Source organism: Sesamum indicum, linkage group LG2 (genome assembly GCF_026168435.1).
Source record: "Sesamum indicum cultivar Baizhima isolate 11 linkage group LG2, ASM2616843v1, whole genome shotgun sequence".
NCBI lineage: Eukaryota > Viridiplantae > Streptophyta > Magnoliopsida > Lamiales > Pedaliaceae > Sesamum > Sesamum indicum.
In genome coordinates, this window is record NC_142658.1 from 19,071,479 (window position 1) to 19,087,611 (window position 16,133).

The window sequence follows — 16,133 nt, forward strand, 5'->3', positions numbered from 1 at the left end:
TATGAGCAGTGTAAGCATTTCTAGCGAAAATTGGAACTTTATATCATGTTAGATGATGATGACTTTATATTACTATCTATTATATTACACGTACATTATTCATTTCTTTGATGTGAAACAGATAGCTTGATGTGAAATATTACTACCCATATTTCAGTTTGATGTGAAGGCTTAATTTTATTTTTGAAAGCATGTTGGGCCTGATCATAAACATAGGAAAAGATAGGTGGACTATATGTTTTCTTTGAAAGGGCAAAATGGTCATTAATTAGGTTTAAAGGACCGAAATTGTTAATATTTTAAAAGTTGAAGGATTAAAATAGAATTTCAATATGTTTAGGGACTGAAAACGAATTAGTGGCAATATATGAGGACCAAAACTGTAATTATCCCTTATATATCCATCTATAACTTCCAGAAAATGCATATTGGTTAATCAGACTGAAATATGGATGTGGAGCAGATAGCTTGGACGATCAGGAGTGTTATTGACCTGTTTCAGTCAAGCAGGCTACCGTTGAGGGAAGTGAGGATTGCAGTGGACAGCTTGAATTTGGTTACTGGAAAGTAAACTCTAGAATTTGTTTGATAGGTTTAATGGTAGACAATTTAAACAGAATAATTTAAACTTCCAACGATTTCAGACAGCGTCTAATAGTTGCACAAAAACATTAAGCAGAAAAGAAAAGCAAATCACCAAATATTGGCACCATTAAAAGCAACCTACACAAGATTGTTTGATAAATCACACTTGTATACACACATACACATCTGGTAGTTCTACTCTGAGATCCAACTAAACATCTGGAGGATAAATAAACAGCTTAAATGCAGTATTCAGCAGTCCCAACTGCTGCATTTGTAGCTTCTGCCGTTGTATCAACCTGGCAGAATAAGCTGCAGTCGGTTTCGGCCAGTGCAATTCCATGTTCTGCAGCGCGGATACTTCTGCTAGACCAGATGGAATTGCCTCAAGGCTTGAGCAGTGTCTGAACACCACACATTGAAGTCTAGGAAAGTGATGACCTGAAGCATCCCACCATATGAGATCAGTCCTCCCAATTTTCAGGACTCTAAGCAGACGAAACCCTCCATCGAGAGGCTCCCAACGACTTCCCTTGAAAGCATAGTCCTTCAGCTTGAGAACCTCCAAATTCGGCAGCATACCGAGCGTAGACATGTGATCCCAGTCGAGCAATGTGTCTGATAACGTTATCTTCTTTAGGTTTGGTGGGAACTTATAAGAAGGTGGAAGCCCTGGAATGATGCACCTTGAAGGGTCCAGCGGGAATGCATCGTTCAACAGCTTTAGACTCTCAAGACGGTCTAGTTTGGCAAGAATGTCAAACATAGTTGACCCTCCTTTCTCCTCCACGAGTGTGATCAACTTCCCACGTATTCCGAGCTTCCTCAGATTGGGAGTTCTCGCTAGTATGTTCTCAGTGCAGCTGTCCGGTGAGATTGTAGAGATCGTCAGTATATTTCTCCTCACGAAAGGATCCTCGTAGTTCTTTCGTGTTTGGGATGGCGGACCATTTAAGAAACTTATCCCACTGGTGTGAAGATGCCTGAGCTGTAACATTTTCCATATGTCTGCTAGAATGTTGAGCTCACGGCATGTTGTTCGGACAATGATCGTTTGGAGATTCCAGAGATTGGAGATTGTTGCAGGAAGAATCTTGAAGTTGCCGAAAAGGGCTATAAACCTTAGGTGAACCAGTTGCACAATCTCATTGGGGAAGCGTGAGAAACTGATGGACCTTAGATCCAAAACCCGAACTAATCCAAAGGCATCCAGTATGAACGATGTGTGTTGTCGAGGCACATGCTTCTCCTCTAAGACGAAACACAAGAAGGAGCGGACATGTGGACCAACGGGCTTTGATGAAATGAACTCCAGCACATTTGAATGGATGCAAAGTCTACGATGATAGCTTTGGGTGGAAGTCGAGGATGGACAATTTGGTGCAAAACCCTTGATCACCTGTAGAAACTTCTGTTCTGCGCTTTCTTTTACGCACAAATCACGCAGCATGTCATGAATACGACACGTCTTAATTCGACCATTAGCTCTCTTCGTTGCCACCAAGATTAGATTTCTGTCCACAAGATCCTCTAAATACTCTTCAGCTAAGTCCTCCAAGCATTCTTGTCCACTTTCCTGGACAAATCCCTCAGCAACCCATAATCTCAGCAGTTTCCAAACAGGGATCTCATAGTCTTCAGGAAAAATTCCAAAGTAGATGAAACAAACCTTTAAATGTTCTGGTAAATGCTTGTAGCTTAGTGCTAATACATCCATGCACTGCTTTGGGTCTTTAGCAACATGTGTACTAACGCTATCGGCTACTTTCTTCCACCAGTCGTGCGTCTTCTCCCTCTTCAACAGAAGACCAGAAATAACCACGATTGCGAGTGGCAGCCCATAACATTTTCTCGCGATCTGCCTCCCAAGATCCTCCAGCTCCGGAGGGCATCTCTCTTTTCGAAAAGTCTTCCGACATAGGAGCTCCCAACTCTCATCAACAGTCAGAAAACGTAAATTGTGAGGCGCGCTATCAGCATTAGCGTGCAAAGCTACCTCTCTATTTCTACTTGTCAACAAAATCCTACTCGCCAAGTCAGTGTTTGGAAAGGCCATTCTGATGTCGTCCCAAGCTTCTCTCGTCCAAACGTCATCAATGACGATAAGGTACCTATTGTTCCTCAAATGCCTGCATAGTTCCTCCGCCAACCAATCATCGCTCATATTGAGCATCTGATTGTTCATGAGCCCCAGAGATTCTAAAATCCCACGAAACACTTCCCGCCTGCTGTACTCTTGAGACACATAAACCCAAGCACGGAGATAGAAGTGATATTCTATAGAAGGATCCACGTAAACTTTTCTCGCCAGAGTTGTCTTACCAAGCCCTCCCATGCCGATAACAGAAACCACTTCCAAATGCTCCGGCCCTTCTGTGAGACGATGAATTATGGTTTTAGCCTCTTCATCAAACCCCACAACGTTAGCCTCCTCCACAACAGGTGGTCGTTTTTCCCGTGCACTTCTGCGTGACGGCTCCCCTCCGGACATGCTCACTATTCCAAACATTTTCTTGTCATAGATCTCCTTCACCTTTGCCCTGATGGATTCAATCTGTCTTCCAACATTACGAAGCAGAGAAGCATTATCGAACACGTGGATCATTCTGCCCATCCTGCTTCTCGACTTCTGCATTGCTGCATTGACTACAAACGTATCGATGATATCCTCAGCCTCGTACGCTACATCCGTAATCTGTCTGACTACTTCTCTAACGTATTCAAATTCGTTACGTTTCTCTCTGGAGTCCTTGAGGAATGCTTTCATCAAACTGAGATCCTTGTGAAGGGATTCCACTTGGTCCTTGAGTCCATAGATCAAATCTGAATGGTAAAGAAGCAGCTCCTTCAAATTCGACAGAAGAAATTCTACAACTGCATCAGTCATGTCTCTCCAACTCTGCGTGGTGAATAACTACTTTTTATTACTAATAACTAGAATCATGGGATGTAATCAAATGTTAAACCTATGCCCGAATGAAAATCATAGACAACCAGGAAAGAAAAGCCGGAAAGTGAGCTGCACAAGGACAGATATAGAGTAACTTAACTACATATCTGTTACAAGATTAACTTAATAGTGAATGGAACTTTCCTAGTACTTGAGAGGGATAATTGTTATTTCAATACCCAAACATAGCCACTTATGCAGTTTTGATCCTCAAACGGTTAGTATTTTAGCATTTTTAGTCATTCCGTTGATAAAATAATAAAAGTTAAACGGATTTTCGTTTGAAGGGGGAAAAATAGCCACTTTCCTCCCATTTTATGTTATTTTTCAAGTTTGGTCTAATGCATCCATTTTTCTCATTTTTGTTCAAGCTTCAAGAGAGAAAAACAAAAAGAAAATGAATTCAGCCACAAATATTCTATAAAATCTTAACAAAAATTGTCAATAACCTGTTTTGTGTATAATGAGTGCATTGACCAAAGCTTGAAAAATACATTTTCTGAGGAAAATGACTATTTTTTCCCCTAACATAAGTATTAAAAAAGCCAAGAAAACAACAGTTTTGAGTACCAAAACTGCAATCTCAAATTGCTCGAAGACCAAACCTACCGTATGTTTTGATGACAAAAATTGTATTTATCCCTACTTGAGATGAATAACAATAGTAATTACAGCAACCAGACTAATCATAAAACACACGGTACATTCGAGTAACTTAATCAAACATACTCGTAATTTCAACTGCAAACATCTCCAGAACATAACGAACTCATCTTTTATACAGGAAATCTTAGTCGACAAGAGATAATAAACAAACAAACAACAGTCTACCTCACCTGATCCTCCCAATCTGTTTTCAGCAGTGTGTAGATACCTCAAAACAGTACTGGAGACCCAGAAAACTAAACAAATTAAGCATAGACAAAAGGAAAATGAAGTCTCAGATAAACAAAAATGCAGTAAATAGAGAAGCGGGTTTTGGTCGGAAAGAATTCCGCGTTGGGAATTTTAGGTCTGCTTCCTGGAAGATACGATGAAGAAAGAAGAAATAGCAGTGAAGTTGGGAGACTCTGCCAGTCAACCAAGACAGATGAAGCACCAAGTCAACAGTAGTTGCTGTCCTCATATCTCATTTCAGTTTATAACTCATTCTGCTTTCTGTGTAAATCAATCAGTATGAAGAATAAAGCATTCACATATCTGATAGTCTATCATGCAAATTATAAGATAGTTTGAGTTGGTTGCAATAGCCATATATTACTCATATTTATAGCATATCACAAATATTTATGATAGAACTTCTATTTTATTTAATTATAATAAAATTCGATATCATAATTTATGATCATAATCATGTCAATTTAGGATCTCAATAATGTCAATTATGAAATTTAATTGAAATAATCGCTAATAACTCTATTTTCTTTATTTTACATATTAAACGTACATTATTGATAAAAAAAAAAGTTAAAATATATAAAATTAACACTGACAAAAACATTATTAGTGGTATTGTTTGATCATCTAACTCCATTGTAATATCACAATCGGAGTATACTTTTGGTTTCGAATGCCAAAAGAGCCTAATTAGGCTTTGTTCTTGGTCGATAATTTAATCTGCACGTGTTAAAATGATCATTATTTTTAAATATTGGCAAAATGAGGGACCATATAGCAATATACTAAATGTTGTTCTCACTGGGGAAGATGAAAAGAAGTTTTCCTTTTACCCCCTTCTTTGTCTTTCTTGCTTTTAATTCTCGACAATCATAAACATAGTAATTAAATACAATCATAACGTTTATTTTATTTAATAAATAGGTCCCATCGCTACCCAAGATTCATTAATTTGCTGGTATTAGCAAAATATTGAAGAAAAATCTATATTTGATTAACTAATTATTGACTTATTGAATGTCAAACAATTTTTTTTTACTAATCTAATCTTATAAAGGTGAAAATATATCTTCTCACTTGCATTAGTTTGTGTAGATGTATAAGGATAGTTTGATCGAAATTATTTATTTGATTTTAAATAAATCAATCGAATGTAAATATGAAATTTTTATTCAAATTTTTGCTAATACCAGCAAATTAAATGAGTTTTGGATATCATATGAAAATAAAAGTCATGGATATTAAAATGTAATTTTTAAAATTGCGAAGAATTTAGTATAATTATACCAAATCTAACTAGAGGACTGCGTAATTGTCCCTAAAATCAAAACAAACTTTATAGGGAGCAGAACGATATAATCAAAACACTGGAAGGGCATAATTGTCATTTTTTGTAATGCAGTAGGGGCAGGTCCATAAAAGAAAAGAGCTGTAACTAGCGAGTAGAGTGAGGCTGAGGCCAGAGAAATGGCCCCCGAGTAGTGTAATTACAAGTATAACCCTCCAACTACATAAAAATAGAATAACAACAAATTTGAAATGTAAACAAGTTGCATAAATCCACACCAATCTGGAAAACTCCACCGCCAGCGACTTTCCGCAACTTTTTTCCTTTTCTATTCTTCTGAATTTGATTTTCTGGTCGTTTTTGGTTTTTTCCTCTTAATATCTGCAAGTCGGCATCCATTCAAACAAAGACTTGTACCCAATCTTCTCCCTCTTTTCCATTCTTCACCTTCTTTTCCAAGTAAAACATATTCTTGACTTGTGTATACAGATATATATATAAATATAATAGAATCAGTATATTTTTACCCAGATACGCGTATATCGTATAGTTCGTTTGGAATTCCAGTTTCAAAAGTTTGAATTTGACATCAGTATTGAATTTTGGGAAGTGGGTTTTCCGGGTTAGATTTGATTCTGGTGAAGTTTGTCGAATTGGAACTTGTTTTCGAGATTGGCTTTTGTGAGTTGATTTGAATTATGGTGAAATCAGTTGAAAATGGGACGTCGCTGCCGCCTTTCTTGGTGAAATGCTACGAGATGGTGAATGATGAATCAACCAATGAGTTGATTTCTTGGACGGAATCGAATGACAGCTTTATCATATGGGACGAATCTAAATTTTCTTCCCAGTTGCTCCCCAAGTACTTCAAGCACAGCAACTTCTCTAGCTTTGTCCGCCAACTCAATATCTATGTGAGCTTCATTTTGTTCGAGTTTTCTTTCGTGATTTGTTCGTATGTGGTGTTTTCTTTCCAGAATTTTGTGAATGATCGTGTTTATGTATAATTTGAGATGGTTGATGTGGGTAATCTTCAGTTTTTATGTTCTTTCCACAAAGGTTAAATAGCCCGTGTGCGCTAATGGTATGGAGAACATTTTTGTTTGAGGTGGATGATTGCATGTAGGCTGGAGGCTGAGCCTCTAATTCCGTTGTTTTCTTCTTTCTTCACATTTTTCAGCTTATCTAAAATTTAACCGTAATGAAATAAAATAAGAGGAAATTTTGCCAGTTGTGATTAGGCAGGGTAATTTATTTTCTTTTGTTTTTTGGTCTATAATAGTCTGTTGTAGAGGAATTGGAGGTCACTTGGGTTGCTAATTCATGTGCTGGTCCTTCGTTTGAAATTGTTTTCTTCAGGAGGGATCCTTGGGCATCTTGTTTGGATTCTGCTCACTGGCTCAAAACAGATAGTTGAACTTTTGTAGATGTGTTTTCTTGTTTCTTGTTATATTTGGAAGAGCTGTTTGCAAGTTGTGAAGGTAGTATTTGTTGAAGGTCACAGTTGTGGCTGCAGCATCTGTGACAATTTTGCTCTTTTAGACTTAATGACTATTTAGGACTTTGGTTTCATATTTGGTTTATGTCAACTCTTCTTTTGTGAAGATATTGACGGTAGCAAACATTTGAATAGGGTCACAGAATTGATATAAATACGGTGTAGATTTTTGTTTTAGAACATATAGGTTAAGACTTAGCAATGTTTCTTGGCACTTGGTTTTGAATATCTTTGAGACAGAGAGCTTAATTAAATCAAAGATTTGTAGGAGTTTTTGGGTAATGGGATCTGGATTTGTTCTTGATAATTGGATGTAAAATATATTCCTGTGTGTTGACTTTTTTTCTAAAATTTGTCCAGGGTTTCAGGAAAATAGATACCGATCGCTGGCAATTTGCTAATGAGGCCTTCATCAAAGGCCAGAAGCATTTGTTGAAGAACATCAGCCGAAGAAAGCAGCCCCATAACCTAGTACAGAAGAAATCGCCCCAACTGAAAGAAACAGAAACCCCTGTATCATCTGAAGAAGACAAGAGAATGGCACTGTGGAAAGAAGTCGAGACTCTTAAAAGTGATAAAATTTCGTTAACGCAAGAGCTGAAAAAGCTAAGTCAGCACCAGCAGACTTCACAGAGTAAATTGCTACTCTTGAGAGAACAATTGAAAGGTATGGAAAAGAACCAGCAACAGATGCTTTCTTTCATTGTGATGGCGATGCAAAGCCCTGAATTTATGGTTCAGTTCTTCCAGCCAAAAGAAAACAGTTGGCGTATGACGGAAACTGGAAAGAATAAACTGAGTGAAGTTACTGATGACTGTGAACCCTCTCCTTCTGATGGAACGATAGTCAGGTATGAGCTGCCAAAAGGCGGACATTCAGTGCCTCCAGCATGCACGACAGAAGCTTCTAATTCTGAAGCTGGAAAGGAAAAACTGAGTGAAGTTATGGAAGACTGTCAACAAACTCCTTCAGTTGGAATGATAGTCAGGTATCAGCCACCAGAAAATGGACACTCAGTGCCTCCAGCATGCACAACCGAAGCTTATAACACTGAAGACTTAATGGAATTAGATTTCACTTCTGATGAAATGAGAGATCTTCTTATGGATATAGACCTTTTGGTAGGACCAATGGATGAAAAATTACTTTCTTTGGAAAATCATGGTCAGTTTGTTCTTCCAGATATACCTGAAGATGACACTATGCTGGAACAGCTTCTTTTGTCCGATCCACCAACTGGAACTCAACAACTTGTGGAATTTGAAGCTGGAGCCTGTACTGATCACAAGATGCAGATTGGGTTAACATTACAGCCTGAAGAATCTGAGGAGCCCAATGGTTCAGATAATGATGTCAATGACCATCAGAACCAGGTCGCAGAAGCAAGAGAAGCCCAGATCCCAACTGATGCATCTGACAAGATGGATGTTTTAACTAAACAAATGGGATTGCTAACTTCTGAAATAAGCTGCAAGCAGATATCTTAAAGTCATTACCTTCCCTGTTTCTTGGAAATGCATGCAATTACATTTTGGTATTTAGGGTATGAGATACTGGCAGGATAGTGAACCTTGTTTATTGATTTTTGGATGGGGGACCAAGTGATCCTGTTCAGTTCATTTTGCTTCAACTCAACTGCTTGATGGGTGAAGACCGGTGCTAAGTATTGTAGAGATTCTTTGGTCATAATCTTGATCTGATGGCCTGATTTCCGTCATTAACACAATCCTCCTTTTTCATTCTATGATTGTAAATGCCACGAAGAACAGAACTATATTATTCCTTGACCTTAAACTGTAGTTCCCAATATCCTGCCATGAGCACCCTGCTGGATAAAGTTGTTGAAATTGGATTAGTTTCAGCAGTCAACCAGCGAAAAAGATGGATAAATAGGAGTTAAGGTAGTGAGCCCATGTTTTGTGAAAAAACAGTAGTCAGGCACGCTAACCCGTGTCGATTTTTGGTTTGAGATGTTAGCCTGTAATGAGATGCAAGAAGCCCTATGGTAACAAGTGTTGATGTTTCCAATTTCGTGAGTTTGTGGTTATGTTCGTCTCCCATGGATTGGGATGTTGGCATATTTTCTCTCAGATGCATCTCTGTTCCTAAAGCTTTTATTTCAGCGTTTTCAAATTGATTGATGAAGCACTAAATGCCTTTGTCAAGTTTTGGAATCCATATATCTGGAAGACAAGGTTTTCAGGCATTTCGTGTAGAAGAAAATGAGAGGCAAGTTCAATTTGTTTTCAGTTTAAATTTGGAAGGCACTCCCATGTTGTCATGGTAAGTCATCAATGGGCACTTTCGAGCTATTCCACCGTTTATACTGAAACTTACAAGTAAAATAACGTTTCTTGAAAATGAGAGGTAAGTACTGGGTGCATTGCTTGATTGTGCTGAAACGCGTTTGAGGTTGGGTTGAATCCTCGAGATATACGATATTAGCAACGTCCACTGCAACATAAACTTCCTCATGGTTTATATAATTCTTGGCCAGGCTATTCTGTATTTGGACTCGAAAATCCTGGCACACCATTTTAAAGGGGATCTAGTTGGGATTTCTTTGCAGTCACTACCCCTGAAGTGAACGGATTCGCAAGATGTTTCCTGTATCAGATTTTAAGTTTTTTGTATTTCACAATGGGCCAAAGATGCTAAAACTGAGAAGACAAATGACAAATCCATCTCATAGGTTTAAAGATGTGAATGATTAGAGCTGGTTACGATTAATGTCGATGCCTACCATTGAATACTAACTAGAAATACAACAAGAGAGACGAAAAGACATCCACACGTACAACTCAAGAAAGGGCTAAACATCAACAGTAATCAAAGAAATTGAGACCCCCCCTATCTCTACACTGAAAATTAGCCTGATCAAACCGAACCATCCTCGGCTAAGGTAGAAGCGTTCATCCCTGTACAGCCTTGGCCATGCCAAAAGCAGCAGCAGATGCAACAGCGCCGATGAAAGCTGTTTGGAGAGCACTCCTAAATGGTTTGTTTCCAGTGAAGTGGCCTTTGGCATAGCCAAAGATCAGCAGAGCCATAAGCGTCAGCACGACAGAGGCAACCACGGCTTTTTTTGCGGTTGGGATGAAAATATAAGGGAAAAGGGGCACCAACCCACCTACTATGTAAGCAATGGCTATGGTCAGTGCACTTTGAAGCGCTCTCTTTGGATCCGGCTTCTCCAATCCCAGTTCAAACCTGCACTCATACATGTCAATGCTTAAACTTGGTTCGAGCTGATTACTGTTAGTCAATCAAGCACGTGACAATCACACGGCAATGTCTTTGAAAAACGTAAAAAATGTGAGTTTTTTGCATTTGGATGGAAAGCATTGTGCCTTTTTCTTATATCTGAATCATACAATATCCATAAATAAATTCAATTATTTATTTAATATCATTCTGCTCAGATGTTATATACAGTGTGGCTTTTTTCTTGAGTAACTATCAATCTGCTCTGTCTTTGTCAAGTAAAAAGCTGAAGAACTTCACCAAGTGATCAGGGAAAACGTCCAAAGAAGATTAACTCAAGACTTTAACTTTTGTGATTGTTGAAGAGAGTAATCAAATATTGATGCTTATTTATCAGCTTTTTGGGTTTCAGAAGCACGTGATTAGCACCTTGAACGCATAGACTTTTCTGACTCGCTTTAATAACGATTTCCAGTTCCTATCATTGTCCATATACAGTTCTCTCAGAGAAAAGGACACCTGAATACCTGTGATCACACTAGCTTTTCCTTTTGCTTGTTTGAATCTCTCCCCCTCGGATTCTGTTACTAAGAGGATTAATTTATGAAATCATTTAACATATACAATATTACAGCAGAAATTTGCAATGTGATTGATAACTCTTTTTCTACTTTAGGTGCAATGCATCTCCATGGACTTAGAATTTTCCTTACTTAATGTCCATGTAGATACAGGTCGAATGAGGTTATGTAGTCCATATTTGTTACCAGGTTGGATTCTTGTCACTAAACACAATATACTAGGCTGAAGATGAGAAACCACACGAGTTGTCGATGATGACATAATCAACATTTGAGATAAGGGACTAGTTACTTGGTATAACATGCATGTTGCTGTCTGCCAACCTAAGCAGACATGATTGTTAAATTGAAAATAAACTGTTGCCAAGAAAGCTAAAGAAAAGAAAGATGCTGGTAGCAGAGATCAATGTAATTAAGTTAGGAGCTTACTTCATCATAAAATCAAGCCATGCTTTTGGATTCTTCCTCAGAGCATTCACTACTGGTGTGTATTCATGAGGCTGGATCCCATATTCTGACAGTATTTCTGCAACCTCAGCAGCTTCTGCAAGCAGTTATAGACAAAAGAACATTGCTCATTAAACCTTAGAGATCCAAAATTTGCACAAAAATCATAAATAGGATTATCACTAGAAATTTCTTGAATGCCAGTACATATAAAACATGAAGGAATTAAGCTGTTTTCAGTAAGAAAACCAAATAAACAACCTCAAACCAACTATATTTTCATCAACCATCTAAGTCTTCTATCGTAATTGAAGATGTATGATGAACGAAAATGTCATGTATAGGGATATGCAAGTAAAAAGAAAATGACAATGTCATATGAGTACTAGAAGTATCCACAATGTTCAAATGAAAACCAGGAAGCGCACACAGTAACACACATAGTGTTGGTATGTGTATGTGTGTAAATCTGTACATGTATATATATATATATATATATAGGAGCATCCAAACCTGTATCAGGGACAGCGATGATCTCCTCCTGTTCTCTTTTGAGCTCTCTCATATAATGATCCGCCTCACTTTTTGCAGCCAAATAACTGCAATTTTCACGGATAAACATACCGTTAAGACTAGTATGAAATTCCTGATTAACAAACGTAAAAAACTACATGTATATGTATATGAACACAACGTACGTGTATATTATACAGATAGAAGAAGAAGATTACCCTCCAAGGCCCATGGAGATGGCGCCGGCAGCGACCTCAGCAACACCGGCGGTGAGAATGACGGTGGAGGAAGCGTTGGCGCCGGAGAGTCCGGCCGCCAGGGCAAATGGGACAGTGAGGCCATCAGAAACACCGATAATTACGTCGCGCACAATTTCACCAGCGGTGAAGTGCTTCTCTTTGTGGTGATTCAAGAGGGACTTGTCCAATTCTCGCGCCATTTGATCAATCAGCGCCTTTGTTCTTGATTCCTGAACACGATGAACAATTCTAAAAGCTTTCTCTTTCGGGATGAATAGGGTTGAGGAAGAAGCGGTTGTTGTGGAGGAGGGAGCAGAGTGCTGATGCACTTGGCCTTGGCTTCTTGTTATATAGAGCAAGAGAAAGGGGAGAGAGAGAGAGAGAGAGTGTGTGTGTTTTTAATCCTGTGAATGAATCTGAACTGAAATCTTTCCTTTTTACCTACTTGGAATTTGCCTACACTAACTAATATCCCGTTCTCAGTCTCCACACACATTTATTCATTTATTCAAAATCTAAAAAATTATAACTGCTCATTAAAATTAGCAGTCATCTAATAAACAAATATATCATAAAAGAGTATTTATTAAACAACGGTTAATTCCAATAAAATAAAATACTTGTAATTTTCAATCAATAAAAAAATATTTGAATATTTTAAATAATAAAAAAATATTTATAACTATAATAAATATTAAGTCAACCTGTTGTAATTTACCTTTTATTTATTTAATTTTCAGAAATTTCATAGGAAAAGTCAGGATTGAAGGGATTTACAGCAAATAATCTTCATAATTGAATGGAAGGAAATATAAATATACAAACATTAGTGAGAAATTGGGTATCTTCATTAATGAAAATTTACAAACAGGATTAATGTAAAAGACAAATTATGAGAAGAGCACTTAAATAAAATATAGAGATATTATATCCACATTTTCTTAAATTAGGCCAAATCTCTTCATTAGTCCCCGCACTTTAGTTTTCATTTTAGCCCCTCACCTCTTAAATGTACCATAATACTCTCTCATCTTTTAAATAAATATCACTATGGTCCTTAACTGTTTAACTTAACGAAATTTAATTAAAGCGGATGGAATATTTCCCTAACGAGGGGTAAAAAGCACCATGTACTTTCATAATTTGCCAATCATAAAAAAATTATCATATTGTAATCAAACAAATATAAATATTAATAAAATAAAACAGAGATGCTACAAAATGTTTCGTAATTTTTTTTTAAAAAAAAGCTTATAAGCTCGTAACAAAGATTCATTTAGGAATAATTACATTGACCTCCTCCAAAATTTAGATAATTACACATAAACTTTCTGTCATTTTAAAATTTACATCTATTACCCAAAAGTTTACTTTTACCTAATAAATAAATTCATTAGCAAAAAAACAATTAATTATTATCTCTAATTAATTTATTACTGACTTATAACAAAATAAATAAATAAAGTGCATTAATTAACTAAATTTAAGACTCAAACTGGTGGTTGTATTTTATTTTAAATAGCTTGAAGTGAATTTCATCCTATCATTGACAATCAATTTTTTTTGAAATCCAATAATATTTTGAAGCATAGGCGGTAAGTGTTTTTTCTAAAATTATTTGAGAAAAAAAAAAAGGGAAAAATTGATGGAGATAGAAAGCAAGTAGAGGAAAAGGTGGTCCATTTTCCTTCAAGTGCCTACCCACTTTCCAATTTGAGGCTTAATTGTTACGTACTGGCGTGGGAATATTTGACTTTTAATGATCATCTCAACCCTCTTTTTTTGATGATCATCCACATTTCTGTGGACCGATTTGGTACTGTTTTTTTATAATCTTTTTAATAGATACCATATAGTGAATCAGGCTGCGCAGGCTCGGACCAAGACCGAATTTGCCCAATAAACCCAGCCCATGCTTCGCTGAGATCGGCCGCGTCCTCGGACCAGTGCTCAAGACCAACACTAACAAAACCGACGGATACAACCCATGCCTGGTTGAGATCGAGACCGAGCCCAATGCTTGAGACCGCCTGGTCTTGGTCCAGGTTAGTGGGTCAATCCAGTTGGAGCAAATTTTTTCTTTTTTTTTTTAATATAAATAATATGCAACTCTGTTTTATTCTTTTAATTTAATTACATTTTTTTCAAATTTTAAAATTCTAAAACTTTTATGTTATTATTTTACTTACTTTTTATAAATCAATACACTTCTCAATTTATCTATAGAATCGAAGATTAGTAATGACATTTTGACTAATTTTGTAATTATAGCATAATATGCAGTCTAGTTGGGGCGTATTTGATTAAAAGTGGCTTGGTTACTTAATAATATTTATTTTCATATTTGGTTTATTGTATTAACTATTTGGTTTTTATCAAACAATACATACTTCAATTTTATAGTACACATATGAAACTACATAAAATAGTTAAGCAGTGCTTTTGACAGTTTTCTCATCAATATGTATCCTATTGGAGCAGCTTCAACAGTTCAGCTTCGACAATTCAGACGATAGTTATATTCAATATACGTTAAATTAACAGTCCCAAAATAATTATTTCTACTGTTTAAAGTAAAAATTCCGAGTTATATTTCACAAAATGCATAGTGGAAAGAATTAAAAATGGAACTCTTCAGCTCAGGTCTCCAAAAATTTTCCGCATTCTGAAAACTCAGAAAAGGCGAAAGTATAATTCCTCATCCTCAGAGCCCATCACAGAATGAAACCTAAAACCGTTCACACCAAACAAAAACTGCACACAGAAAAACCCTGAAATTGGTAGGTACTAATTAAAATTGCTTCAAAACCAAGTTCAGGCACAATTTCAAAAGTTGAATGAAGAATGCAAAGAAATCTAAACAGCTTGACTCAATAGTGTTCCTCTCAGACAAATGCCTCGATTTGTCATCAATGTTTTAAAGAATGGATTTCGATCAGACTCGTCATCTTGAAAGTCATCATCACCGAGGAACACAAAAATCCCCTGCCTTAGTGACATGCTTAAAGCTGGGATAAAGGAACGATCTATTCAGCTTGAGAATCAAAAAATGGAAATGTGTATAGAACCAAATACATATGATAGTATTGATACTTAAAACACAAAATGCCTGTTCCATAATAATTTCAGCATTAATCACTTCAGAATAAAGAAATTATTTTTTGAAGAAACAAAAAAAATTAAGAATCACAAAAGACTCGTAATCTGTAACATTAGCATAGAAATGCAATTTTAGGAACCGATTCACACTTAGCTAAATATAAACAAACAAATGGATTTTAGAAAATAGTATTGACCGATCAAAAGCCTCTTCAGTTCAGGTCTCCAAAATTCTTCCGCACGGAATTCTCAGAAGAACGAAAGTTTTTATTTTACATTCATCCTCAGAGGCTCATCAATGAAAAATAAAATAATAATTCGGAAAGTTTCATGACTAATTCCCCCCAAAGAAAAAGATAAAAAAAAGCTTCAAAATTGAAAAAAATAAAAAAGCAGAAGGATTCTCTTCAGTTCAGGTCTCCATATAGATTCAGCACGAAATTATACTCAGGAGATAAAAGGTCTTGATTAAAACTCATCATCAGAGGAAGATCGAGAATACAAAAGCAACGGATGAATGAAGACAAATCTCATCAAAACTATAAAAAGAAAATAATTCGCGTATAAATTCATAAAATCATATCAAAATCTACTACGAGTAAAAATCGAACAAACTTGGAGAAACCTTGCACTCTGGAGAGGAAGCTTGAGCGTCGAATGGAAACGGCTTTTGTATTTATAAAGAGTCAAGAGTAAAAACCCTAGGAACGTTGGTGCTTATTGGGCTCGCTAGCTAGTAAATGCTTCATGGTGAATGGGCCGATTGTGTGTCGCTGAGTGAGCGACCTAAAACTTGGGCTAAGACAAATTTCAAAATCTATACAAACGGGG

At 36.7% G+C, this 16,133-nt stretch overlaps 3 protein-coding genes, 1 long non-coding RNA gene and 4 other non-coding genes across 9 annotated transcripts; 1 reads left to right on the forward strand and 7 right to left on the reverse strand.

The window, feature by feature from the left end:
- Nucleotides 1-671: 671 nt before the first annotated feature.
- Nucleotides 672-4,739, reverse strand: LOC105156180 (putative late blight resistance protein homolog R1B-14). 2 transcript variants are annotated; one of them, XM_020691781.2, is made up of 2 exons: nt 4,372-4,739; nt 672-3,408 (listed from the first exon to the last, which is right to left on the reverse strand). In XM_020691781.2, the coding sequence occupies exon 2, from the start codon at nt 3,350-3,352 to the stop codon at nt 797-799; it is 2,556 nt and encodes an 851-aa protein (XP_020547440.1). In that variant the 5' UTR covers nt 3,353-3,408; nt 4,372-4,739; the 3' UTR covers nt 672-796. The 2 variants fall into 2 exon arrangements, with proteins under 2 accessions (XP_020547440.1, XP_011070551.1); XM_011072249.3 differs by having other exon boundaries at nt 672-3,484.
- Nucleotides 4,740-5,987: 1,248 nt separating this feature from the next.
- Nucleotides 5,988-9,247, forward strand: HSFA8 (heat shock transcription factor A8). The gene is made up of 2 exons (XM_011072250.3): nt 5,988-6,634; nt 7,579-9,247. Exons 1-2 carry the CDS (start codon nt 6,419-6,421, stop codon nt 8,704-8,706), a joined length of 1,344 nt encoding a protein of 447 aa, XP_011070552.1. The 5' UTR covers nt 5,988-6,418; the 3' UTR covers nt 8,707-9,247.
- Nucleotides 9,248-9,908: 661 nt separating this feature from the next.
- Nucleotides 9,909-12,633, reverse strand: VIT1 (vacuolar iron transporter 1). Its single transcript, XM_011072251.3, has 4 exons — nt 12,183-12,633; nt 11,965-12,050; nt 11,434-11,548; nt 9,909-10,429 (listed from the first exon to the last, which is right to left on the reverse strand). The coding sequence occupies exons 1-4, from the start codon at nt 12,401-12,403 to the stop codon at nt 10,132-10,134; spliced, it is 720 nt and encodes a 239-aa protein (XP_011070553.1). The 5' UTR covers nt 12,404-12,633; the 3' UTR covers nt 9,909-10,131.
- A 2,066-nt stretch (nt 12,634-14,699) lies between these two features.
- LOC148789245 (uncharacterized) lies at nt 14,700-16,086 on the reverse strand. The gene is made up of 2 exons (XR_016063933.1): nt 15,928-16,086; nt 14,700-15,211 (listed from the first exon to the last, which is right to left on the reverse strand). It is a non-coding gene; the product is annotated as an uncharacterized LOC148789245 (long non-coding RNA).
- Nucleotides 14,832-14,915, reverse strand: LOC148789246 (small nucleolar RNA Z159/U59). Its single transcript, XR_016064316.1, has one exon. It is a non-coding gene; the product is annotated as a small nucleolar RNA Z159/U59 (small nucleolar RNA).
- On the reverse strand, nt 15,084-15,174 carry LOC148789247 (small nucleolar RNA SNOR75). Its single transcript, XR_016064319.1, has one exon. It is a non-coding gene; the product is annotated as a small nucleolar RNA SNOR75 (small nucleolar RNA).
- Nucleotides 15,509-15,594, reverse strand: LOC148789248 (small nucleolar RNA Z159/U59). The gene has a single exon (XR_016064315.1). It is a non-coding gene; the product is annotated as a small nucleolar RNA Z159/U59 (small nucleolar RNA).
- LOC148789249 (small nucleolar RNA Z159/U59) lies at nt 15,704-15,791 on the reverse strand. The gene has a single exon (XR_016064317.1). It is a non-coding gene; the product is annotated as a small nucleolar RNA Z159/U59 (small nucleolar RNA).
- Nucleotides 16,087-16,133: the final 47 nt, after the last annotated feature.

What these genes read in the sequence shown, in the direction of transcription:
- LOC105156180 (XM_011072249.3), bottom strand. Translation starts at nt 3,472, where the DNA reads ATGACTGATGCAGTTGTAGAATTTCTTCTGTCGAATTTGAAGGAGCTG.
- HSFA8 (XM_011072250.3), top strand. Translation starts at nt 6,419, where the DNA reads ATGGTGAAATCAGTTGAAAATGGGACGTCGCTGCCGCCTTTCTTGGTG. An exon ending in TCCGCCAACTCAATATCTAT is followed by an intron (nt 6,635 to 7,578) that starts GTGAGCTTCATT and finishes AAATTTGTCCAG; the next exon opens with GGTTTCAGGAAAATAGATAC.
- VIT1 (XM_011072251.3), bottom strand. Translation starts at nt 12,403, where the DNA reads ATGGCGCGAGAATTGGACAAGTCCCTCTTGAATCACCACAAAGAGAAG. An exon ending in CATCGCTGTCCCTGATACAG is followed by an intron (nt 11,549 to 11,964) that starts GTTTGGATGCTC and finishes AACTGCTTGCAG; the next exon opens with AAGCTGCTGAGGTTGCAGAA. An exon ending in TGGCTTGATTTTATGATGAA is followed by an intron (nt 10,430 to 11,433) that starts GTAAGCTCCTAA and finishes GTATGAGTGCAG; the next exon opens with GTTTGAACTGGGATTGGAGA.